The 27974-nt window shown below is 35.1% G+C and overlaps 1 protein-coding gene across 2 annotated transcripts; it reads left to right on the forward strand.

Moving 5' to 3' along the window:
• The first annotated feature begins 6748 nt into the window (after nt 1–6748).
• Nucleotides 6749–27939, forward strand: LOC140766452 (MLO-like protein 13). 2 transcript variants are annotated; one of them, XM_073105798.1, is made up of 15 exons: nt 6749–6901; nt 6985–7202; nt 9190–9247; nt 10564–10787; nt 15177–15293; nt 15377–15437; nt 15536–15642; nt 15851–15925; nt 16030–16118; nt 16201–16250; nt 26418–26458; nt 26697–26909; nt 26981–27048; nt 27154–27214; nt 27318–27939. In XM_073105798.1, the coding sequence occupies exons 2-15, from the start codon at nt 7080–7082 to the stop codon at nt 27600–27602; spliced, it is 1572 nt and encodes a 523-aa protein (XP_072961899.1). In that variant the 5' UTR covers nt 6749–6901; nt 6985–7079; the 3' UTR covers nt 27603–27939. The 2 variants fall into 2 exon arrangements, with proteins under 2 accessions (XP_072961899.1, XP_072961900.1); XM_073105799.1 differs by lacking the exons at nt 6749–6901; nt 6985–7202; nt 9190–9247 and adding an exon at nt 9614–9689.
• The last annotated feature ends 35 nt before the right edge of the window (nt 27940–27974 follow it).

Consider the following 27974-nt stretch of genomic DNA (forward strand, 5'->3'; position numbering starts at 1 on the left):
CATAGTTTGTTATTTTGTGAGTTTTCTGATTTCATCTTATGTATCAGGAAGTAGTACATTCCAGCGTCACAAGCTATTTTTCTTCAGCACTAAAAGACAGTCACTTTCGGATATTTAAGTTATGAAAGAAAGAGTACAGAAATGAAAGAAAAATTGCATGTTGACTCGAAGGCAGCATTAAACATTTTACTTAGTGATTTATTATTTTGGTTGGTGCTGAATTATTTGATGTAATATTTTATAAGACGGTTGGGGTTTGAGGGTCGTCACTTTTATTATATAGCGCTAAGGCCAAAAGTGAGGATTGTCACTCTTATTATATACCGCTGAGGCTAAAAGTAAGGACTGTCTAATCCTCCTTAAATAAAGAGATACTTAGGTCTCACCAAGTTTTTTAGCCTGTTTAATTTATGCTTCAAATCATATATGTTATTGAATAATTGTTCCGAATCAAATGTCGTTAAAATCTGTTCTTAGTCGTTGTGCTGTTGAGCTGTACCTCCAAATCAATTATACCGTCGATGTAACTTATAATTAAAAGAAAACCTGTTATATAGTGTGGCTGTCCTTGTGCCTATGCAAATGGGTGCAACATGGGGGTGCCACGCACCCCCCAGCGCCACCGCAGTTGGGGTTGCAGTTAGCTGGCCGTGGCAGGCCCTAGCACCACCAACCCCCACCGCCTCTCTCTCTTTCACTCTCCTTTCTCTCTCTCAAACTTTTTTTCTCTCTCACTCTCTCTCTCTCACTGTTACTACCGCTGCTGCCGTCGTCGCCACGGTGGCTAAGATGAGCTTCTTTTCCTCTCTCTTGTCATCATTTCTCTTCTCTCTCTCTCTCTCTCTCTCTCTCTCTCTCTCTCTCTCTCTCTCTCTCACACACACTCTTAGGTTCACCGGAACAGAGTCGTCGGCGAGAGGTCAGCTGCTGGCTGGCTAGCAGCAGCCGAGCCCCCCCCCATCGGCTTTGTCCCCTCCTCTCTTTCTCCTCTTCTCCTCTTCTTCTTTCTTCTTCTTCCTCAGCTTCTTCTCCTTCTCATTCTGCATAGCACTGGTGGCAATGTTTTATTTATTATGTTTTATTTTATTTATGTTATTTATTTAGGTATTTCCTTTTTAATTAATGCAAATAGATATCTAGACATTAATTATTTTAATAATAATATATATTCTTCAATATGATTATTATTATTAATTATAATTTGTATAATTAATGATTAATTTGGTACAAATATAGGTCATACTTATATTTATTTTTATTTATTTATTCATATCTCTATTAGATTAATAGATAGATTTGTAAATTATAATTATCATATTTATATACCAATATTCTTATGAGATACATTTTAAGTAATTTTAATAATTTATCATATAATATTATTTTGTAACAAATAAATTACTAGGCTTATTTATTTATTTATTATTTTATGTTCAGTTGATCTGTAGTATGAGTATGCATGTGATAGATTAGTATAGGTGTGCATGTGTTGGCTACATGATTGGAGACTATATTGCATTATTTTTCTCTTGATTCATGTTTTACCTAAATTTCTGTTATATATTAATTTATTATAGTACTAGATATATGCATATGATTTGTCATTTAGAAGGAAAGCATGAAATATCATTGATAGGATAATTGATAGAAAGCGTGAGGTACCCAAGTGGGCGCGAGGGTTAGGACGTACTTGGTGGATGATTGATCACTCAACATAACATGATCCTATGGCCTTATATCAGAGGTCGTTAGTCTGTGTGCGCAGCAAACATTCGAACACATGCCATTCACCAGGGCATATGTGGCGAATTGACCTCATGAGGTTTCTATCAGCTAGAAGGGTGCTCGGTTTGAATGGATGGTGATACCCTTAGTGGATGGCAGTGTATGGTTATATTTGAGATACTCTTTGCTGATGACAGAGTATGCTTTGAGCCTTCGGGCATTATGTTGAAATCGGGTACTAAATGTTGACTATGCATAATGGTCTAGTGTTATGATGACATTGATGAGTGAGATGTTGAGAAATACATATGATTTCATTATCATCTGATTACCTGATTATCAAGTGGTCAATACGTCATATATGGTTGCATTTGATACCATTGTATGGCTATGGTCGGCATGCATCATGTGTCATATTTGAGAGATAGTTATGATGATAGTATGACATGGAGATGTATTTATTGTTGAGGATTATATACTTTTATCAGTTATGACATGTTATCTATCTTTCATTTATATATTATTATTGAGGACATATTTATAAACTCATTCATGACATGATGTTCTTTCTGATTCATATTATCTAGTACATGATTTACTCTCTGTTTGGTATCATTGCTTCGAGATAAAGTCTATTTACTGAGCCTTTTGCTCATGACTCTCTTTATTTCTTTTCTAACTCCTTAGATATTATAATACATAATAGCGACTTGAGATATCATAATGAGATATTTTAGAGCAAAGATGAAGTGAGCTATAAACGTGAAATGGTATAGAAGATAATTTATCCATATATTGAGTTGTACCATTATTTGATATTTGTATTTCATTATATAGACGATAATTTGTATAATACAGGTCAGATTATAGTGTACACATGTATTAGTGATTTTAGTTATATTTTGATAGTTTGTCATAGTCTGTGTGGGCTCTACTAGATTATGTAGCTGTCTAGTATAGTTATTGTGAACCTGGATATTCATATGTTAATATATTTATTTAGTTGATAGTATGATTGATCTCTAAGATAAATTATGTTGAGTATATGCGTATCTGTGCGTGACAGGTCTCGCCCGTCCTGTCGCGTGCACCGCTTGTGCCGTGTGGGCGTGCATGTGCTCGTGCCGAGCGAGGACGTTACAGTCAAGTCGTTAAGCTAAGCCACCAAACCACCAAATAATTTTTTTCTACAATATTATTTAAGATTGGAGTTGAATCCAAGTCCTCCTTGGTCATGAGGTGGTTGTCACTCTTGTTATATAACGCAATGCAAAAAGCTAACGGTAAGATGATTTAATATTAAAATAAATAAAATAATTATATATATATATAGCGCCTTGTCCGTCTAATTGCTAAACTATGTCACCTGCTTCTTTTGCAAGGGCAGATGCTCCGCCTTAGCCGTATTTTAAAACACCGACATGAATATATAATACATAATTAGTAACAATATTAATATTTACTATTTAAATAAGCAAACTAAAACTATAAATCATTCAAAAAACTATGTAGGATAAATGGATATCCGAATCCGAAAATTATATCGGACATGTATCTGAATCCGTATTCAATTTCTTTTCAAAAATGCTATTCATATTCTAATCCGTATCCAAATGAATGGAAATTTTTTATTCGAATCAGGTCAGATAGCAAGTTGAGTTGGAGTTAGTCCAACCCATTTTCACCCGTACCTACATGTATATTCCTATAATTTTTTTAGCCATGAATTAGATATTTAGTAAACTATATATCAATATATAAGTATGTTTCTATGAAAAATAATTAAAATGTCTTCATATAAGCCCATTAAACTCGGCCTAATAAAATATAATATTTTTACATTTATCCCATTATGTTAGACCTATTATTAGTGGGTCGGGCCATAAACAAATATTTTAACCCGGTTGGCTCGAAAAGCTTAGCCCTAATTTGGTTCGGCATGCTTGATGATTACCTCTAGGCATCCAATTATAAATTTAAAGTGAAGAATTTATAAAGATACAAAATTAAAGATTATAGAGGGATGAGGAGGAAAAAGAAACATAACGGAGAATAGGACTTTATTTTCAAGAGAGACTGGCAAGTTATAGGTGAAAGCTAACTAGGATGAGAGCTTTGAAGTTGAAAATTATTTTGTTGCGCTCTCGCCAAATTTTTCACCGAATAATAAAGATGAGGAATCTCAAGGCTTAAGGAGGGATGGAGAGGACGAGGGACCCTCCGATCAGTTTAGAATCGTGACTTGAATTGACTATTGATGAGAATCTAATCTTCAAATTGATGATGTTAACTATTGTCAGAGTAAAATAGCGATGAAAAAGATATATTCCACCAAATCAATCTCCTCGTCACTGAGGGCACAAGAAAGGGGTCATGAGAAGACTTTTTTTTTTTTTTTGGCAAGATTAGATCTAGTATAAAGTTTATCAAGCCTGACTAAAAAAGAAGATATTTAGCTTCAAAGGAAGATGGTATTACCAAATCTAAGAGAAGTTAGCAAATTTTATATTTGAGAAGTTAAGCAGATGATAGTGAGATTTAATCAAGTAAGTGCCCAGTAAACCTCTACTAGATTTCATCATACGAAACATCCATAGTGGCATCCTGAGTTAAGTTTCTGATATTGAGCAGCACCCAAGCAGCAATCGGATTAGATCCTCTAGTCTCAAAAAATAAAGATGACTTGGGTGCTATATATATATATATATATATATATATGGCAATAATCGGATTAGATCCTCTAGCAGTAAACATCTGGCAATAAATTGTTAAATCAGGTAGTGGATTGGAAGCATTGGCCGAAAGTTAGAGACTAGCTTCTAAAGGATTCTTAGTCGGTTGAACTCAGTGAGTCCAAAATTGTCAAGGATATCAAATGCATATTTTGTTTAGAAAAGAATTAAGAAAAATTTGTATCCAGATAACTTGTATTACCAAAGAATAATGTAACTTGTGAAGATCCTTCACAGCAAAAATGCTCAGAAAAGTGTTTGATAAGGCCAAAAATCATAGAAGAAATGTTATCGGTGATAATAAGATCATCCACATAAATATGTAGGCCCTTTTGCCAAATAAATAAGGAGACATCATGTTCACAACACCAAAAACCAATATAAAGGAGATGTGAATTTTGTGTACCGAAGGATGACACCAAAAGCTTTGCCTCACGAAGAGGAACATTTCCAACCAATCGGGGAAAGGCGACCTTGGTGGGGTTGGTCGGCAACCAACTCTAAAACTAATGAGGGGAGGCTACCATGTGTAGCCTCCACCGAGGCATGGGATGGTCCACAAAGGGCACCATTAGCATGAGGACAACGAGGGAAAGCTAATGGGGCCAGCGAGGCATGAGGTCGTTGGTTGGTTGATTTTCCTATGGAATTAAAAAGGGAAAGAAATGGAAAAAAAAGACTAACAAGGTAATTACACTTAAATTAAATTAACAAGAGGGTAGAAGACTCACTGACGATTCGACCCATGAGGTCGACGAGCTCCGATGCGATAAGATCTAAAAGGGGGAATAAGGGAGAAGAAAAAGAAATATTGGAGAGAGGGAGGGAATAAGAGAGGAAAAAAGTGCAACGCACTTGTTGGTTAGATGCGTACCATAGGTTTTTACACTTGCGCTACCTCTCGGGTTCTTTTCTCTCCCTCTACTGCTTATCTTTGAGATTTTTTGCATTTTTTTTTCTTTTGACTATGGTAGTCTTTCTTAAATGCTCTTAACTATACTAAGATAACAAGTTCTATAGGTATATATGCAAAAAAAGATGGGCATTTGTATCTTTTTAATATTAAATAGTTCTTGATTTAGTAGCTGGTTAGTTGAGTAGTGCATATGTGCAAATAACCCTTTCTGTTTTGAGGGGTATAACTGTACTTTAGAGGGTATATAAATAAATAAGAGATTTGTCAGGGATATACATGCAAAAAACCCTTTCTGTTTATCAATTTTATTATGTCATTTACAGTTGTTGAGCACTTATATTTTTGCTAATTTTATATTTAGTTTATTTACTTCCTAGTTTATAATGATATAGGGTGTATTTAATTTACATAATTCATAGTTTTATCTATATTAGTTAATAAACATTTATTACTGTTTGCATCCTTTGGAGACAAAAGTGATATAATATTATATTTAAAGAAAGTTAGACTAATTCACAAAACATAATTTACAGTTATCTTATATAATTCATAATTATTTTACAAATTATATGGGAGAGGATAAATATTTAACAAATCATACCATAAATATTACCTATTTTGTAATTCACACTCGTCTTTTATAATCTGACCCTTTATTTTTTTTTAAATACTATCATCATTATTTTTTCTTCTCTTTGCCCCTAATCTAAAAAAGACATGTGTAATTAAGGTATTTATATATTATAATAAAATATCTTTTTGCTGCTACTGTTTAAATTAACAAAGAGTGTTATATGAGAATTATAAGAAAAAAAAATGTCAGATTATAAAAATATCAAAAATAACGTGTGAATCATAAAATAGATAAAATATAGGGTATGATTTATAAAAAAAATTTATTCCTATTGGTATGTATTCGATACAAAAGGTGATAGAATAGTATAATTTACTTAAAAAAGTTAGAATATATTAATGCATAGCATGCTTATTTTTCATCAATCATTTTCGAAGAATAAAGTCGACAGAAAAAGAAAGAAAATCTCACATGCAATGGAAATTTATTTTATTTTCTTCAATGTATTGAAATACTTATAGTGAAGTGAGCCCAGTCCTACAGACTAATTAAATTTATGAGCTGGGCACATGACCGTGGGATTCTTCCACTCGGCCGCCTCCACCCCACCCCACTCCTCTCTCCCGTTTTCTCCCATCTTTTACGAACATGTTCGGGTCGGATCAAATTCGGGTTGGTTGGATCAATTTCACCCAAGCACGAATAGGACCCACCCAATTAATAAACAAATTACGTTTGATAAACACAAACACATAACAAATCAAGATCAGTCGTCTCATTTAACGAAGGTTGTTAACACGACAGAGATTGGTGTCAGATCGTACGTCTTCCTCCGCTCTCAGAGAGAGACAGAGAGAGAGAGAGAGAGAGAGAGAGAGAGAGAGAGAGAGAGAGAGAGAGAGAGGGGTGTAACCGTACGATGTCTTCTCCCACTGTGCAAGCAAGAGCAAAGAAGTAAGTACCCACTTAGCCTCTGCTCTCCATCTCCCCTTTATTCCCTCCACCCAGTGACCCCGTGGTTCCTTCCTTCTCCGGAGAGACATCCATTTCCTTCCCTTCGTTTATTCGGTCGAGCACAGTCATAAACCATGATAAATCCAACTGCTTCTCTGAAGAAGCGAGAGGAAAAGAAATGGCTTCCGAAGGTTCTTCGTCCACTCTGGAGTACACGCCCACTTGGGTCGTCGCCGGTGTCTGCTCCGTCATCGTTATCATCTCTCTCGTTGTCGAGCGAGGCCTGCATTACCTCGGAAAGGCACGTCTTTAACGAAACCTTTCTTCTCATCTCCTCATTTGATCATTTAGCAACTACCCAATTGCGCAAATCTCAATAAAATCGAGTTGGATGCTTCAAAATTTTGTAAATTTTGCTCTTTTTTGAACTTTCCTGATGCTTTGCCTGTTAGTATTAATTTCTGGATTTGAAATCTTTGTGTTTGTACGTTTCACGACAGGTTACTGCTCCTGGTTCTATTCACGTTTGCAGTTCTGTTTTAAAGAACGTGAATCGTAGTAGAAAACGTCGAGTGGTCTCACCCTACTCTATCAGGAAAGGGTAAGATGCGCTAGTGTAGGAATCTCTTTTAAGTCTAAATGCCGGGTAAGGTAGGAAAGAGCGTAAGAAAGTCTGAAGACTAGAGAAGAGAAATAATAAGGTTTCCTGTCTTTGTCTCGTACTATTTTCTTTTGGTGGGCATTCACCTTACATGCCTTCGAGTCTACCGCATTTGATGAGCTCATTAACCTTTCTTTAGTTACTTAGAATCCATGACCTTTCTTAATAGCTTCTTTTCCAAGTTTTTGTTGGAAATCTAATACATTCTGATTGATAGGTACCTTCTTTGGAACTCTTTATCTATCTTCTTGGAATTATGACATTTGTAGTGGAATCCTTGTTCTATTTTCTATAAATGCAACTAATAATCTCACTTGGCTCCTAACATGTTGCACCTGCTTAGGGAGGCCATAAATTGAAAATCACAAGGAATTGTCCCTGAAATTTGAAGGTCTACACCAGTTAATACTTAATAGAGAACTAGCTATCTTATACCCAACTAGTAAAGTTATAAAGTATATAGGATAACTGTCACCAGTCATAAGAGACAAGTTTCTATACTTCTTACTCATATCTAGTAACCAAAGATATCTTCTTGATTCCAAGCCTTCAAATCTATCACATTTGACAAATTCATTAACTTTTCTTGAGTTACTTAGAATCCATGACCTTTCTTATAGCTTGTTTCCCAAGTTTTTATTGGAAATCTAATACATTCTGATTGATAGGTGCCTTTGAAAATTTTATCTATCTTCTTGGAATTATGATATCTGTACTGCAATCTTTGTTATATTCTATAAATGCAACTAATAATCTCACTTGGCTCCTAGCATGTTGCACCCGCTTAGGAAGGTCATCAATTGTGAATCACAAGGAACTGTCCCTGAAATTTGAAGGTCTACACCAGTTAGTAGAGAACTAGCTATCTTATACCCAACTAGTAAAGTTATAAATTATATAGGATAACCCACCAATGCATCCCACCCTCAGCTCACTCCATTCCCTAGTCTCCCTCACCCATCTCTCAATTCCTTCCTCACCCCCACCGATCTCTCTCCCCTCCTTGTCACGCACCCCTTTCCTCCACCCACCAAAACTCATTGTTGTTGGAAAATCCTAGCGACATCGATAACTTTGCCAACATGGAGAGAAGGCAAAACCACAAAAGAAGCATGATTACTTGATTACACAGTGTGTGTAGTGATGGCTGATGGGAAAGGCATAGAGGAAAGATTTAATAGAATGGTGGAAATTGACAAAGTGGAGGTGGACGAATAACAAAGAGAATGGATGAGGTGGAGGAAGAGTGGCTATCGTGGAGGGGAGAGATATGGGTGTATTTTTGTGGGTTGGGGGTGGAGTAGAAAAGGAGGGGTCAGAGAGATGGGAGAGTTGAGGAAGAAGATGATAATATGGATAATGATAATGAGTTGGCATGTGAGGTGGAGGGAACAAACCTATGCAAGTAGATAGTTTGTAAATACTATTATTTTTGTAATTTTTCAAAGATAATATTAAATTAAAAAAAGTCACTTAGCTTGGAAATGTCCGTAAGCAAGAATTCATTGTATCTTTTATTGATATGATTATTGTCTGTCATGCTGCCTACATTTTTAAGGTGTTTATTTAGTGGTACTTGATTTCTTTAGAGAATTCCTTGATTTTATTTCTCTTCTTAATGTTGCAGTTTTTGAAACATAAAGGGCAAAAGGCACTTTTTGGGGCCTTAGAGAAATTAAAAGAAGGTTAGCATGGTGCAAGAATGTTAATTTTCTTTTACTTTATATTTACAAATCCTGCCTTGTGTCTTTGCCATCCTATTGCCGTTTGTGATGTTTTAAGGATAAATACAATCAGACATTGGTATGGTGTTATGAAGATGGATATTAAATTGATTCGGAATTGTGGATCTATATTCTATAATTGTTTATGCAGAAACATCTAAGAAATATGTAATCATAATTTTAGTATTGGTTTTTTGGTCACTGAATTGCTGCTGCAATGGGTTGATTATGTGAATATGGTTCTTCTTAGAGACTGTCCACCACATATTACAGGAGAATATACAAGAATCTAAATATCAAGTAGTGTAAAACATGGATCCACAAGCAAGCTCACCAAGTTATTGAATATCAGATTGACCTTATATGACTGATTTAAGGCACCATCCTTGCAATATGATAACAGGTAAATGTCAGAATTCTGACATGTTTCATGCTATTTTGAACTTCTAGAAGATCCAAAAGCATCCAAGAGCAGAGTCTATATTTACAGACTTTGCCAATACAGTGTAAGGAACTCAATGAACTAGAGTACACAAAAAGTATATCTTCTAGGCAACTTTACTTGTTAACTGCCCTTATAAGTCAAAGAACATTTCTCATTTGTTTCATCATTTTCCAAAAACTTGGCATGAAATTTTATAGCATAGATGCCTGTCTAACAGTGGGTCATCATATGTGGCAAGTCATCCATCGAGCCTTCTTTGATGTTGAGTTATGGTTTAGCCAACTCCATATTGTTGGAAAAGGGCTGAAATCATAATGATGAAAGTTTTCCATCAAATAAATTTCAATTACATTGCAAGTAATCTTGTATCCACTATCCAAATTCGGATTTAAATATCAATCTAGACTTAGAGATCTGAGATCATGTCATCTGCATTTCATATTAAAACTGATTCATCCTGGGTTCTTGAAGTTCAGCTAAAAGTTTATACCATATCTTGTCTTGAATTCAGACCAAGTTTTAAATATTTGTCTGAATTTATTTATATTAAGGAAAAATCATCAGATATTTTTCAATTCTTTTTAAGCTCCATTAATCTTGATCAGTTTAGCCTTTACATTTATCTAGTAAACATCCACTAGGGTGCCATATATTGCTTCTTTAGTATTTCAATTTGTTACTTTTCTTATCACCGATTATCTTTTCATTTAACTGTAACTTGATATTTCTGATTATGCTTTGTTGGAAAGACTAATTTAAGTTATATTGTTTTCCCAGTATAAAATTGTTGAGGAACTGATCTGACGAAATGACTGACCATGTTTGCATGCAGAGTTAATGCTTCTCGGCTTTATCTCCCTTCTCTTAACTGTCTTCCAAAGTGTTATTACCCACATTTGCATCCCAGAAAGTCTCTCATTGCACATGCTTCCATGCAAGAAGGAAGCCACTATTTCACAAGAAAATCATCTTGGATTAGGTTTTTCTGTTGTACATAACTGGAGCAAGAGGAAGCTCTTATCTGCGGATTCAGATTCTAACTTTTGCAATACCAAGGTATAATTCGTCATTTGTATAATTCTTTAGAAATTCTTGGAGAAAGGATAAGAAGTGATTGTAGGCATTTATTTTACTCAACGCAAGACTTTCTTTGTAGTTGAATACTTGCAAATAAATGATTGTAGCACTTCATACAAATGTTTGCCTCCCTCTCGCCAAATTGTGGGGAGGCCGATAGGCAACTTGTGACCATTACCTAGTGTGCAATTTTCATGACTAGAACTTGTGGCACTGCACCAAGATGATGGACATGCCTTAGCAATCCTTTTGAAGCAAACCATGATTGTCACATGATCGATATGGGTGAGCATGGCCTGATTCAAGATTCTCCTCTCCTTCCCACATATTAGTGCCAGTAATTTACTGCCACCTTATTTGTTGCCTCGTGCCTCTTGCCACACCCAACTTAGCAATTTCTGAGTGAGATAGAAGACATAGGAGCAATCTGGTTTTAGCATTATCCCAATTACCCAATCTGGTTTTAGCATTATTCCAATTACCTCCGCTAATGGATGTATCGTACCCATGGTTTGAAATATCCTCCGATACTTTGAACCCTGCTTAGAACCTTGATTGTACCATGTAAGATCAGTATATGAACCCACAAAGTAGAAGACCGATATGGCTATAGTGACTTGAGCTTTACCAAGGAATTGCAATTGCCATTTTGATTGTTAATGTGTTTTGAAATTTTCCTGCATCAACAGAAGTAAAAGAACTCTATAACTCTATAATCTTCATGAGTTTTCTTGTTATGTGATACTGACATAGATAGTATGGTTGCTAGTAAGCATGAAAGTAAGAAACCTAAGGCCCCATTTGGTTTGCGATTAAGGGGAAATCTAGAGTAACTATTCTAATTTCTTACCTTAAAATTATACCTCTAAACTAGAGAAAGATATTCTAATATTTGGTTATAATCTAAAATAATGGTGTAATAATTATCTTTGAAGTGAAAAGTTAAGGTAAAATTATAAACAAGAAGTGGAAATTGACTAAAAAACTCTTGTTTTGATTAGAGCTGTCAGAAAAGCTCGTGCGACTTGGGAGCTCGGCTCGAGCTCTAAATGTGCTGAGCCGAGCTGAATTTTTGAGCTCAAAAGGTTAATCAACCCGAGCTCGAGCTAGAGAGCTCGGCACGAATAGACTCGATATATAATATGTGAGATGATATTATATATATATATGTACCAAAATAAATATATAAATATATAAATGTCATATAGCATAGTTGGCTAAAACAATTTCTAGTAACTCAGTCAACTTGGGTTCAAATCCTATCATATACCATTTATTCTTTATTTTTTTTCATAGAGACTCTTAGATGTTTAGACCCATACCGGAAATTGGGTAATGTAAATATGCCTTTATAACTCTCATCTCCTCTAAATGTAATGAAATTGGTTATTGGATTAGCTTATTATAACACAGATTTTGGATTGAGCCACCAGCCCATGTATGCTCATGAGCTGTCAAGCCGAGCTCAAGTGAGCTTTTCCAGCTCGAATCGAGATCGAGCTTGAGCCAAGCCGTGTTTTTCCACCTCTCGAACCAAGTTGACTTGGGCCTAGTTCGCTCAAGCTCGGCTCATTTACACTCCTAGTTTTGATATATATATATATATATATTTAAATTAAAGTGTTGCCAATGATTGTAGGTATGCATTGCATAAATATGCAATGCATACTTGAATGAAAAATGAGATAGGTGGACAGTAGGAGAGAGAAGATAGGTAAAAAAATTGAGTATGAATTTTTAGTTTGTAGAATAAGATAGGTGGGTGGTATGAATGTGGACAGAGGATTTTTGAAATAATTTAGTCAAATCAAAAATAAAATTGTAATAAGGTGTACGTGTGGAATAATTTGAATCTTGTTTTTAATTTAGAGTAAGGATAATTTGATGTTTGGTTTCTAACATGGAGTAATGTTTCTTAATCTAGATTAGGAAAAAAGATAATTCTGAACCAAATGGGGGCTAAAAATCTGCATAGCTAAATGTGCTTTTGTGCAATTATAAGTGAAATAGTCTATCACAATCAAGGCCTTCATGAAAGTTTTGTTGCCAGCAGCAAGTCCCATGGACTTTTTTTGTTGTTGTTCTTTTCAGATGACGTCTTGACTTTTGATGACTATATTTCTGGATCTGAATTAGTCAAATTGCAACTTACACCTCTCTAGTGTGTCTTAATGTTGTAGTTAGTTCATTGTGATAGGTCAAAGCAACCAAGTAGTTCCCCTGAATGGAGTGGTATGTCAATAGAGCAAGTCAAAAAGAATTATATTACTGCATAATGAAGTTTGTTGAATCTAAGAACAGAACAGTTCTCTTGATAAAGATTTCCTTATGAAAAGAATTAGGTTGTAAAGTATAGACAAAGTAGTTTATAATTCTTGTTACTGTTAACATGTATCGTCAAAAGGACCTAAAAGTTAATCATTGAGGCCTTTCCCCTAGAACATGAGGTCAACTATAGAAGAATGCTAGGTTCAGATGTTCCAGTGGAAGGGTTACACAAGTTTCAAAATTGATTGTGAACGGGACCTTGATGACACTGAGTGATTATAGTTGAATTGCTTGAGGCAATTAGGTAAGGTAAGGCTTTGCATAGAAACAAGGAAGGCCAGTAGGCCTATTCTGTTGCATATTGTTTGAGCTCAGTCTGACTTGAAGGAACCTCCCAAAATTCCTTGGGGAAAAGAATCTGGAAAAAGGAGGGAAAAGACAAGATTTTGTACAAGGAACTGCATTGATACTTGGGCATATAAAATCCAAATTCAAACTAAAAATCTTTGACAGCAATAAGCACGTAGATGATGAGAGAGAATTTAAATTTCTCTTGCTGCTGCATTATTTAGAAAGTTTGCTCTAATAAAGAAACAAGGAAAGCAGCTTAATTGAGTTAATGATAAAAATGTGCCTTAAGATGTCTAGTCATTCCTAGTGCACTAAAGGAATCTGTTCCTTCTTTCAATACTTTTTAACAAAGGGAAATAAGGTCAATATTCATATAAGTACGCTGCTGTATGATCTACTGGAGATAGCTCTAATTGGGGTTGTTGGTTTGTTAAATAATAGGTTGATTTTCAGGGTCGAGGAACAACCTTGTAACGAAGCAGTAGAATAGTACTTTTACATGGTAGTACTACACTAATTAGGATAGCAGCTTATATAGTAGGATCAATTTCACAATTTTCAGTATTTTTTTGTTTGGTTGTTCTGGAATTGACATTTATGCAGAATGACTAAGATATAAAGCAGGTTGAGTTTCTCAATAATGATAAAAGGTGATGGAAGACCAGTCAAGAATTCACATGTTCAGTAAAGATGCAACTGAATGAGCAAGGCAGGTGCTTGGATTTGTACAGAAAGGCAGCCAGAAGCTAAGATTATAGAAATACTATTGTAAATTTATGAGATAAATCTGAAATGTTCAAAATGACCTGGGTCCCTATTTTTCTTGGTATAATCATGTGGTCCCTCAGGTTTTATAGGCTACACATCAGTTCCAAGTAAATCAGTCCTTTTCAGGCTTTCTAGAGTATATTACATTTTGAAATTGGCACATCTACACATGATTTATGTGATGGAAATTCTGCCATTTACATCTGTCTCTTTCTCTCTCTTTCTCTGTACTATGTTTGGAGTACTGTTCTTCTTGGAACAAAATTGATGCTGATTCAGTAAACCTTTAGGCTGTTTTGGAAGAGGGATAAAGTAGCTTTATCCCCTTTATTTTTAAATGTTCCAAACAATTTTCCTTTTGGGAGAATAAGCTATGGGCAAACGTGGTAGTCTAGAAAAGTGAAAATGGTAAAAAATTATTATCTTTATCCTCCAAAAATGTTGAACTACTTTTATCCCCTAATTTATCCCCATTTATCCTTGATAATTGACCAATCAAAGGAATTGACCCAGCTATTCCACTTCCAAACACTGCCTTATTGTCTACTTTCTTAGGAAATAGAAGTTACCCAGATATCATTCTTTCTTCATGGAAAGGAATCCAGTCTGTCATAGAATGAAATTTAGATGCTTTATATGGGATTTGTATTTGTCTTGATAATTTTTTTACCCGAACGACTATCTTTGAAGACTATGTTGAGCTAATTCCTCTTAAATTTAGAAAGATAAAAGAAAGAAAAGGAAAATAAGGAGATGTGCTGCAAGAATATACAGCTCATATTACACAAGTGATGATAAGTGATTGTTTGTGCAGTTTTGTAGCATTTTTCTAGTGAAGGTTTACTATTTTTTTCACTCTTAATTTCCACCTTACAGCAATGCAAAAGTTTTCTATGTGATGAAGTTCTGTGCTGTCACTAAATTTTAGCAAGTACTGAACTTGTGATGTACACAATGTGCCACATGTTTTTGCAATTGTAGGGGGAGGTTCCATTGTTATCACTCGAGGCATTACATCAGCTACACATCTTTATCTTTGTACTTGCAGTAGTCCATGTTGCCTTCTCTGCCACCACGGTGATTCTAGGAGGAGCTAAGGTGTATTTTCATATGTGAGCATCTGCACTGGAAATAATATCGCTACTGAGAGGAACTAAACAACTTTGTTCAATTTCTTGCAGATCAGACAGTGGAGGAATTGGGAGTTAGAAATTCATAAGGAGATTCCAAAACAGGAGGAAGGTAATATCTTTATATTCTTAGATTCATAGATTTAGTTCTACACATTCTTGATGATTCTATGTATTTCTTTTGGCATGAAATGAAAACCATACTAATAGGGACAATTGAACACCACCACCACCACCACCATCACCTCCACCACCTTGAGTTTGTTACGGAGCATGTTCATGGATATTGGAGACAATCAGCTGTTATAAGCTGGATGGTACATGTTCTTGCTCATGTTGTATGCTTGTTACGTTGAGAAAAAGCTTTTTCTCCCCCTTAAAGTAATTTCATTGTATTATGTCATGGGTAAAACCATTGTTATACTATATCAGGGGAAGCCTACATATATACTAGCTACTTTTTTCCTTAAGTATCTGATTCTTAACTACTGAACTTATAAATTTCTGATCATGCTTCATTTGTAGATGGCTTTCTTCAAACAATTTCATGCTTCGGTGAGTAAATCAGATTACAGAGCACTAAGAGAAGGATTTATCATGGTAAGATTGACAGTATAAAAATTTTGGTTTGTCTATCTTACGTTTCCGCATTTGATTTTTTGTGCAGAGGGAATTCATGAATTGCTGGTTTTTGATAATTTTAGAAACATTGCCAGTCAAATCCAAAGTTTGATTTCTACAAGTACATGATGCGTGCTCTTGAGGATGATTTTAAACGGGTTGTTGGAATAAGGTATGTCTCTAACTTTTTTTGGCTTCTAATTTTACTTTTGGACTAGCTGGTATCTGCAAGCACTGATGAACTGCATATACAGCTGGTATCTCTGGCTCTTCGTCGTCATCTTCCTGTTGCTGAATCTGAATGGTAAGTTTAAGGCAATGGTAAATATTTCTACAAATTTGTCAGTAGTGCACTAGTAAAAATTCTTTCTGAAAGTTCTTCAGAAATGTGGGTTATGGTAAATGAAGGCCACTTCTATAGTTCTATCTGAGTTTAGTTCTCATTTTTTATGTAGTGCATGCACTGATGCACATACAAGCCTACATACATATTTTATGTATCAGTAAAGTGGAGAACATTAGCATATTGTATTATGCTAGTATGTCATTTATTGCCTGAAAATTTCACTCTCCAGATTTGTGTATAATGTATAACACATGTAATTATTGACAAGGTTCCCAATTTCCGTTAATCCTGATCCGGATCAGCCGAAATGGATCCTGTCCCCATCCAATCCTGTATCAAGGCCGTTTAGGTTTTTTTCGGCCGAGGCGGTTGCAAAGGCCAGCAATTTAGAGGTTGTTTTGATGTGGAAGAGAGGTAGAGGAAGTTATTGTGGGGGCTGAAGGGCAAAAGAGGTAGATCTCTAAGTGTGGAGGAGATAGGTTATCGTGGTGGTGGCTTGAGGAGCTCGATCGTCCGAGGAAGAAGACGATCCACTCTAGTGGATCTTCTATTGAACTTCAACCTATTTATAACTTATTAAATAGACCCGAACCATTTAATAAGTTGGATCGAATAAGAAGATCCAACTTAAATCCCCAATTCTTCTTCTCCCCATCACCTAGGGTACGCCAACAGCATATGCACATAGGGTGGCAATCGGGTCAGGTTACACAGGTTCGGGTCGGGTCAACTTTGCCTTAATATGAACACGACTTGATTATTAAATGAGTTGCATTTGATAGACATGAGCACGATCCGTTTATTAAACGGGCGATACAACACGACCTGTTTAACCCGTTTTAATAAATGGGTCATGTCAAGTTAATACGTCAATCCGACATAATTAACCCGATTAACAATTTATACAACACAAAAATATCATTTCTATTTCAAAATACAAAATAACAAAAGATGAACTCATAACAAAATAATTCTTATACAAAATAACAAAAAAAATTTTAAAATGATATCGTCGTTGTTCACCACTACCAAATCTGTCACCAATATGACAACATTCACCACCAACACCATCATAAACCGTAAGGCCTCGGAGTTTCAATTATCTCCCTCATTCACCACTCACCACCAGCACCGAATTTAGCGGTAAATCCATCACCAGTGCCTTGGTGGTGACTACGTCATTGTAAGCGAGGGGAGTGAGCCCTACCATTGCGCGAGATCAAGGAGTGGACCCCATGTGTACGGCGATCGAGGAAGATACTATTGCCGTCGGCATTGTTGGCGTTTTGGATTGGCTCCTTGAGGACGGTGGTGCCCTTCGAGTGGTTTACCAAGACCTCGTGAGTCACGGCTTTGCCTCGGTTGACCCTCTTCCTGAAATCCTCCAACAGGGGGATGTCTGGAGGACTAGAGGGATCCATGTCTCCGACTCGAAGAGGGGAAGATGGATAGAGTTTGACGATGAGGGGAGCTCTTGAAACCTTAGGAGTGGGTCAGTGGAGACGGCGATGCGAGAAACTAAGGGAGGGAGTGGGAGATTAGAGGAGTTAGGCCGATATCGATTGTTCGAGGTCGATGTCGCAGGCAATAGCTACGAGGAGAGCCGGAGATAGAAGACAAAATTTGAGGTGGGAGGTTAGGAGCGGCGACGTTTGGAGAGAGTGAGGTGTGAGTGAGTTAGTCTTAGGCTTAGGTATATATATATATATATATATATATATATATATATATATATATATATATATATATATACCGGGTTGGCGGGTTGACCCGACTCGACTCGACTTGTATACTTAAAGGGTCAAATAGGTCAACACGGGTCAAGGGTACAAATTCGGACACGATCGGATTATTAATCAAGTTAGGCATGCTGACCCGTTTATGACTCGAACCTAATTAGACTAAAATCCGATTATGAGCTGGGTTATTATGTGGAGTTATCGGGTTGGTCAATTTTTTGCCACCCTTATATATATGATGGCTAGGAGAGAGAGGGATCAGTCGAGGCTCGTCGGTGATGGCTTGAAACCTAGTTTCTCTCTCTCTCTCCCTTTCTATTTGCTTTCCCTTCTGTGAGGAGTTGTTCATGATGGTGATGGAGATCTAAGATTATGGTTTTGAAGGTGGGAGGAGAATGAAGAGTTATGCTTAGATATTTGAGAAATTAGGAAATTGATGATAGGGCAATGAACTGTTGAGATGAGGGATGTGGTCGGATTTTTTGATTGGATGTGGAGAGAATCTCCAATGCAAATAGATGGGAACTCCCAAAGGTAATTAGTAAAGAATAATACTTGGCAAGGATGGCCGTGCCGACCCCCCGTGCCGAGTGGCACACCCCCATGCCGAGCCGTGCCGACCGGCACAAGGAGGTGCTGTGTCGATCCGTGCCGGTCTGGCACGGCCACGTGCCGTCCGGCACAGCCTCGTGTCGGTCATGTGCCAATGTAGAGACTTTTTTTTAAAAATTTTCTATTTCCATCGATCTTTATCAAATCAACTTTACTTATTTTCTTAACAAACATGATATGACATGTAGAACCCATTTTTTTTAACTTTTTCTTATTTCCATCAATTAACTTTTATTATTTGTCATTTTTTAAATGACAACTTATTTGTCATTTTTTAAAATTGGAATGATAATTCATTTGCTAAACTTAGACAACCACAAAGTTAAATTTATCAGAGACAAGAAAGGAAAGGGACCATCTCAGGTTCAATATGATTATAGTCAAATGAGGGAAGGACTTGAGTCTATAGGTAATTGGACATCAGGAGATGTGCGCCCACAGGATGATATGAGTTCATCATTATTACCATCATATCAATCACACCCACCAGAGTCACAACACCCTTATTATACTCTATATCCACAATCTGCATATGCTTATGGTGTGCATGTGTCTGTGCCGGTCGTTCTCGTGTATATTCAATATCCATATCATATTATCGAAGAATTATAAAATTCTTATTTCTATGAAGACTATATGAGACAGTTATAACGAGCAATATTATCAGTGGATAAGTTTTGAAGAATATCGACAGTATTTAACGCAACATTCCCATGTTATTCTTGTGCTAGCAAATGAAGTCTTTGATCCTCCTCGTCATTTCACGTTCAACTAGATGTTAGTTTTAATTATTGAACTATTATCAATTATGTATTGAATGTTATTATGTGTTCAATTATATTATGGAGTATTCAATCATATTATGGAGTGTTTAATCACTAATATTAATTTTAATGAATGTATTCAATCATATTATGTGTTGAATAATATTTATATTCAACTGTTGTTTTATCTTTAATAAAATAGGTTATTTACAAAAATAATCTAAAGATAAAACATTATAATGTAGATTTTATATTTTAATACATATATTTGGACAAAAAATTTTGATTGATATATACCAAAGACCCAAAAACATCTCTAAATATCTTAAAAAATTTATTAAAAATATTATATGGGGCGTGCCACTGGCACGGGGGCGGGGGGGGGGGGGGGGGGGGCGGGCGTGCCGTGCCGATGGTGGCACGGCACGGCCATCACTGATACTCGGGATATCCTATAAAAATTCTAACATATATAATTTTCAAAATTAAAAATAATGAATATTTCTTTTTTAGTTTCATACGTGAATAATCTTTATTTGTTATTTTTCTATCATTTAAAATTTTAGAGAAATTTGCACCAAAAGTACACTTTGTTTTTATTTTGTCACGTGAGACCTTTTTGATTTTTCCTTGCAAGTTAGGTTTTTTCTTCTTTTTTTTTCTTCCAAATATGCCTTTCTACTACTTGATGCCTCATTAAATGCTAAGAATAGAAAAAAGTGTTATTAGTTATTACACTCTTCTTCTTCTTCTTTCATCTCTCACATATTCTTTCCTTTTTTTTTCTATACAAGTTTCTCTCTATTTTGAGTTTAGGGTGGAGGGTATTTGAACTTAGTTAGAGACCCTTTAACCAAGTTCAGTAATCAAACACCTTTTTAACCTTTTTTTCCTAATCCAATAAATAAAATAAGAAATAAAATAAGTTTCTAATATAAATTCAAATTGATATCAATCTTACTGTTAACATAATTTAAATCTATCACTTTCATGTCCTATCAATATTCTCTCCTCTCTCTCCTTTCTTGCTCCTCTCTCTTCCAAAATATGTATAATTTTTTATTATCAAAGAGGTTCTCTTTTACCATGGTTCACAAAAAATAACCCTAGAAAAAAAATATTCATAAGAAGAGGTGAAAAAAATAAAAAAATTATTGTTTAGTATAATTTAGCGATAGGTTTAATATGGGTCTAAAATGACTTACTTGCCTTCATATTTTATAAATTTAATAACAATATTTTATTACTAGTAGTATGACAGATACTCAATTTCTGTAAGCCCTCGTTCAATTCAGGAATAACTTTTTCTTATTCCAGAATAACAACTAAACATCATAACCCTATTCTAGAATAGAAATATTATTCATCAAATTTACATTTTATACCACACATCAACCTAATTAAATTTACTCTTGAAATCTACCCTATCAATTTATTTTATATTTAATTAAAGGGCATTCATGGTAATTTTATAAAAAACAAAACACATTTTTTCAATCTTTTCTTTAACTTTATATCACATCAAAAGTAATTATTATACCCTTATTCTAAAATACATGTGAATATACAAATAACTACATTCCTAGAATAAAAACCTCATTTTGAGAATAATAAAGAGGAATACATATTTCAAAATTGGCCTTATTCCTAAAGTAAACGAGCCTAAAACAAATAAATATTTCACTTTTTTATGTTACATTAATGTAATAATTATACCTTATTTTAAATCTTCTCTCATCAATCTATAATTTCCCTAAAAAATAGATATATTTTCCCTCCAATTTGTTTTTTAAAATTTACTAAGTCGACAATAAATTATAAAGTGGTTGTGCGCTCGTGAACTTTTAAACCCGCAGTAACTCTTTTTTTTTAATAGAATTTTGCAGTATGAACAGTTTCTTAAAAAATAATATTAAAAAATATTTACAAAATTTATAAAATAATAATATAGTCTATTGATTACAAAATTTATTGCAAAAGATTTGTTTATGAATCGGGCTAAACTCTATTGATTACATTTCTAACTCCAATAAGATTTCACTATCATTATTGAGATTTGTAGAAAATTGAAATCTTGGATTAAGAAAATAGCCTATAAAAATTTAAAATTTGTAAGCATTTAAATTTTTAAATATTCATAAATAAAAATAAATTAGTAAATTAAAACTTAAAAACATGCCTACCAGCAGCATGTATATTTTTATTTAGTTGTCTATTCTATCTGGGATCAATCATCTAATTAATTGTTATGTCTATTGCCTTATATAAGAAACCTATCTCAGACTTGTCGTCATTGTTTACAAGTCGTAATATTTTGATAAGAGGCTTAAATACTACGGTGACAATTATAATATCATCATAAAATATATTTCTAAGAGATATGTTATTTAAAGTCTTATCTAAAGTTTTATTTTTAGATTTCATAGTCTTTATTTTTATAGACTAATCCTATGATGTAAACATCCACATAATATTATTCTTGTAGCGCATGATGCTCTCCAAAGCTGAAAAATGTGTAGCAAATCTAGTGACGCCGAGTTTAATGATCTCCTAGGACCAATCATCTAACTAAATAATTAAGAACCCAACTATTATATATAAAATTTGGCAACCTCTGATTTTCATGTATGATCATGTCAATTTCAAGCTTTTTTGTAATATCCTCTAATATTGGATTAATACTATGTGTAGCGCATGTTGTTCAATATAAATGAGGTCCTTTTATTATAAGTAAATTTTTAACAGCTTTATAATTGGCCTCATTATCAGTAACCACTTAGATTACCTTTTTTTCACCTATTTTTTGTACCACCTCATCTATTAATTGACAAATATATCTACATTTTTTAAGTGAGTAGTAGCATCTACAGACTTCAGAAATATTATTCTCATGCTCAAGTATATCAAAAAATTAGTTATATTTCTATTTTGTTTATTCTACTCATCACACATCAGTGTATAACTAAATTCATTCCAATACTATTTAAGTGTCTCAATAGAATTATAAAACTCATCTATTTCTAAGTTAAGATGTTTAGTAGCAATATTATTTGAATTAGGAGGCAAAACATCAGACCCTACAGATTGTATAATATATTCTATAGTGTGATAATAAGGATTATCAATTACATTGAAAGAAATATGGTTGTAGAAGAAAAATTTAGAGATAGCCCTACTAATGTGTTTCTTTGCATTTTTAATTCTTTTGGGAGCTGTCTTGATACAAGTCTGTATATGACATTTTTTTTTAAGATATATATCCATTAGTCCAATATTTTTAGACTCCATTGTAACCCCAGGAGTCCTAGGGGTAAAACTACTGTTTCATTGCCCTCCTCATCATTCTCTCACTCTGATCACTATTATCATCATCAATGTATACAGAATTAGGCATTAATTCTTCACAAACCATTGACTCAATTTGTTGTGTAAATTATTTATCCTTCTTTTTGCCAATTAGATGAGCCAACATATATTTTCTAACTTCTATAGATACCTGAATGTAAGCCGCTACATTTTCTTGTCTTCTAGTTAAATGTTCTTTCAAACGGCTGAAACTACTATTGATTTTTTTCCTACACCAGTTGTATTTAATACGTTTTTTATCTTGCCTAATAGAGTTGCAATATTGCCATCCAATGTCGATATCATATTACTTCTTTTTTACCGCCATTGATATTTTATATTTTTCACTGTAACTCTGCAACAAAAAACATAAACAAAATTCAAAATAAAACCCTCATAATTTGTTTTATAATTTTTTTTCTTTACTTCTTTCCCTACCTCTCAAGTTTTCAGCCGCCGATGCTGTTGTAGGTGTGCCGCAGCACATGCTGTTGCTTCACCGCAGAATGAGAAAGAGAGAGAGAAGAAGAGAGGAATTAAAAACTAAAAAAAACTCACCCAAGGTCGCCAGAGGTTGAGGTCGTTGGATCTTCGTCGGAGAATGTCACTGGAGGTCGAGGTCGTCGGTGGAAGAGGTGAGAAAGAGAGAAAGAGAGAAAGAGAGAAAGAAAGGAAAGAGAGATAGAGAGAAAGGTAGGGTACCCGGGTTGGATCTGACCTGTTCCCACCCGTTTTGGGCGGGACCATCCGAAATGGCCGATCTCGTCTGAAAGGAATCGGGTATTGGCCGGTATGTTAGCCAAAACCAACCGGTTGTTAGGGCCAATCTCGATCCATTTCATCCGATTTAACTCGGGATTGACCGAAACTGGGAACCTTGGTTGAACCTATTAGCTAGGTTAGATGAGAATGTTAAAATTCATTAAGCTAGGTTAGAACCCATTAATTGGGTTAGATGAGAAGGTTTGAACCAATTAGCAGGGTTAGATGAGAATCTTAGAATCCATTAGCTGGGTTAGGATGTTATTTGGCTTTCAACAATACCTAAATATTTGCTAAAAAACATTGTTTTGAAAAGCGGTTGTGGTGGTCGCCCCGCCAATAGGGAAGGGGGCTTGGCCACTAGGGCGCACTTGGTGGGCCGCCAAGTCGCTTAGCGGACCGCCAAGTTGTGTGGCATGCCGAGCAGCCCGTTAAATGAGATTGTGGGTAAGCCTGCAGTAGAGGTAAGTTTCGGTTTTTCGGATCGGATCTTCACTATTCGCTAATCGCCTGACCTATTAATCATTATTTAAAAAATTCCCAATTGTTCTCTCCCTCACTCTCTTGATCTGAGCCCTAAAAATTCTTCCTCTCGGTCGTCTCCGCCAAGTTGTGTGTCAGGCTGAGCGGTCGCTAAATGAGATTGCGGGCAAGCCCGCAGTAGAGATAAGTTGCGGTTTTTCAAATCGGATCTTCACTATTCGCTAACCGCCTAACCTATAAATCATTTTTTAAAAAAATCCCAAATCGTTCTCTCCCTCACTCTCTCGATCTGAGCCCTAAAAATTCTTCCTCTCGGTCGTCTCCCTCTCTCGATCTTCTTTGAGCGACATTGAGAAATCGACGGCGGCTAGAAGTCGACGGTGGCGAGAAGTCGATGGCGGCGAGCGAGGTACCCCTCAAACCCTTCTCTTCTTCACTTTCTTTTTTCTTTTCTTGATTTCTTCCCTTTTCACTCTCGGTGGCCACCTCCCGGTTTGGTCGCCGATGTGAAAGGTTGCCGTTGTAACAGTAAGTTCCTCCCGGTTTTCTCCTTCTCTTTCTCCCTTTCACTATTGGCTTTCTTCACTGCTACATCAACAGTAGGTTTCTGCTCTAATTATTAATTAGTAATTAACAGTGTTAAGTGTTAATTACTAATAGCAATAGGTAAATCACTGGTAAATTTTCTGTTTTAGTTTGTGAATCACTGCAAACATGCTTTGATCTGTAAATTACTGATTTATATTAGTATTAAAAATTATAAATATACCATATATAATTTTTTTTTAAATTTTTTATATAAAAAATGATAGACCGGCTATCCGCGGCCGCCTTTCAAAACATTAGCTAAAAATAATAGGGATGAAATTAGAACGACGAATACCCTTAATGTAGAGACTAGTAAATGATTTTAGAAACTTGACAACTAATCCATATTTTCTTAGATCCGATGATCTAGAGATGATTCATAATTATATTTACATAGTTTTATCATGTAATTCACAGTTATTAAAAATTTCATTTTTGCAAATTTCATAATTTTCTTACATAATTCTAATTATTGAACACTTGTATTTTTATGAATTTAGTAGTTAGTTTACCTAGTTGGGGCTTTTGCAATATAATTGCATTTGATTTTTTTTTTGCAATAATAGACTCTAATATGCATTGTAAATGTAAATTGTGTGCATTTTAATATATGCACTCAGTTTTATATGTTAAATATATGCACTCAATTTTATCGACTATAGAAAATATATGCACTCAGTTTTATATGTTAAATAAAAAACTAAATGCAATTAAATTGCAAAAGCCCCACCTAGTTTCTAGTTTGTACTGGGGTCTAGATCCGTAAATATAACTACGAATCATCTTTAGATCATCGGACATGAGAAGATATAGATCAATTATCAAGTTTCTAGCATCTTTCTAATTTCATCCCTTCTGTTTTTGACAAACATTTAAGCATTGTTGGAAGTAAATTCACATTAGATATTAGTGATTATAAAATACGTCTTCATATTTTTGAATAGGGTAGTATCTCTTTCACTCCTCCTTATCCTCCTTTTTCGAATTGTAATTCAGAGTTATATTACATTATTCACAATTAATTTGACATAATTCGCAGTTATTAGATTGTGTTAAATGCATAACATGATTCCCTCTCTTCACTACTTAATGAGGGCAAAATTGAAAGAGAAAATAGAAAAAAATTTCACATGCAACAGAAACATAAGTATTAGGCCTAGGTGACAAATTCGAAAACCAAGTCTTTAAAAAATAGTCCAATATTATGTTTATCGATATGGCCGATGTATATTTTCAAATGCATAATTCAGACCCTTATCTTGAGTTTTGCCTTAAACATACCTATGGGAATGATGGCTCCATGATAAATTTGTTTTTTCCCATGAATTGTTAAGTAATATTGCACTTCTAATTCTGAAATTTCTTTCTTATATGAAAGTGTGGCAGTTGCAGAGTTTATTTGTAGATTACATAACTAGAGAAATAGTTAAAATAGGCATTGGTTTATGTAGCGAGGACAATATGCTCAGTATCTCTAATTAGCTGAACATGGTTCTAATGTTACTTTCACTGTCTGTTTTTGGTGGAAAACTATATTTTCTATTTTATGATCTTTCTTTTTGGTAGATAACCAATTGATGTAAAATCTTAAACTGTTAGAGAATGATGGTTTTTTATCTTTTGACATTTTCATTTTTAATCAAGTGCATTTATGGTTTTATGGTTACATCTGCCATGTTTTGTTCTGAGAGAAATTGTAGATTAGGCATCAATTTATATAAGCAAGGCAGCATGCTCAATATCATGATCTTTCTTTCATTCATAATCAAGTGCATGTTATGGTTTTATGGTCATGTATGCTATTTTATGTTCTGAATTACTTTGCCATGCAGGATGGCACACATACTTCTGGTTATCTTTCTTGCCTCTTCTCGTAAGTATATGGAACTATGGTACAAAAGTACCACTTTGTTCATAATTACCAAATTTCTAAATCTGTACTAGCTTTATATGTTCATCTAGCTTGATTTGGTACCTGAAGATCAATAGGTCATGCCTGACCTGAAAAGGTCTATTTTGCAAAGCTGTTAAGCTTTGGATGTAAGTTGTGCTACAGTTTTAAGTCTTGTAATCATAGACAAAATGCTTAAGGCTTACTCGAATAATTGCAGCTTCTTCTTATTGTTGGGGCAAAGCTAGAGCACATAATAACCCGGTTAGCTCAAGACTTAGCAAAGCATCATCTTAATCAAGTGGAAGGAGCACCAAATTTGAGGCCATCTGATGAGCATTTCTGGTTCCATTGGCCTGGTCTTGTCCTCTACCTACTCCATTTCATCTTATTTCAGAACTCCTTCGAGATTGCGTTCTTCTTCTGGATTTGGGTAACTAAGTTGTGGTCTAATAACTTCACCGTCTAAGTTCTTGGTCACTAATCAATCCTAAATTTTTGCAGAGTACCTATGGTTTTAACTCCTGCATCATGGGTAAAACTGCTTATCTCATTCCCAGGCTTGTTATCGGGTTCGTAACTTCTATAAGGAACTTTGTTTACTTGTCTATGTATCCTTGAAAAGTACAAAGCACTATATTGTACTAACATTTCATGAATAATATTATTACTAACAGTGTGATCATACAAGGGCTCTGCAGCTATAGCACTCTTCCTTTGTATGCCATCGTCACCCAGGTACTATCTCATCTCTTCTCCTTCAGTATATACTTCAAGATCTCTCTTTTAGTGTGAAGTGGGCTGGCTCTTACTTCTTACTGATTTTGTTCATGATTTTCAGATGGGCGACATGTTCAAAAGAGCGGTATTCAAAGAGCATTTGCAAACAACACTGCATGGCTGGGCTTTAGGGGCGCGAAAGAAGAACCCCGCCTCCAGTTTATTTCCATCCCTGCCGTCATTAGATCGGAGAAAACAGAAGCCTGACCTTTCTGGTGAAGAGCCTGAGGTGCAGATGCAGAGAATGGAATTTGAATACTCTGAAACTTCTCACAATATCCAGCAACCAGCTGAGCTAGAAGGCATTATGTCAGTAATTGGAAACTCACCAACACACTCAGTCTAGAAGAATGGAAACCAGCAGAGCCTAGGCAAGAGATCTGCAGTAAATAAGTTACAAATGTAACAACTTCTTCAGTCTTCCCATACTATGCAAATGACTCCTCCTTCTTAGAGTCAAGTTATCATTGAATCTTTCAGAGAAGTATGTTGTGAAACTAAAATTCTCATCGCGGTTCGACAGTTCGAGACAAGTAAGATTCAAGACCATTTTTAACTGCCTGTAGGTTTGTAGCAAGGTCTCTGTGTGTGTGTGTGTATTGGTTGTAAGCAAAGTAACTCAAGAGAACTTGTATTCAAATGGAAACAATCTAAATGATAAGCAAATTGTGTGTTTTTCCAAAGTGTATTTGGCTCTGTGGAGTGTGGGCGTGGGGTA

The sequence above is a fragment of the Typha angustifolia genome, chromosome 9, assembly GCF_048772165.1.
Source record: "Typha angustifolia cultivar Huaian chromosome 9, ASM4877216v1, whole genome shotgun sequence".
In the NCBI taxonomy this organism is placed as follows: domain Eukaryota; kingdom Viridiplantae; phylum Streptophyta; class Magnoliopsida; order Poales; family Typhaceae; genus Typha; species Typha angustifolia.

Coding starts and splice junctions, on each gene's coding strand:
- LOC140766452 (XM_073105798.1), top strand. CDS start 7,080: ATGGCTTCCGAAGGTTCTTCGTCCACTCTGGAGTACACGCCCACTTGG. Junction 10,788..15,176: donor CTAACTTTTGCAATACCAAG/GTATAATTCGTC, acceptor TTGCAATTGTAG/GGGGAGGTTCCATTGTTATC. Junction 15,294..15,376: donor TGATTCTAGGAGGAGCTAAG/GTGTATTTTCAT, acceptor AATTTCTTGCAG/ATCAGACAGTGGAGGAATTG.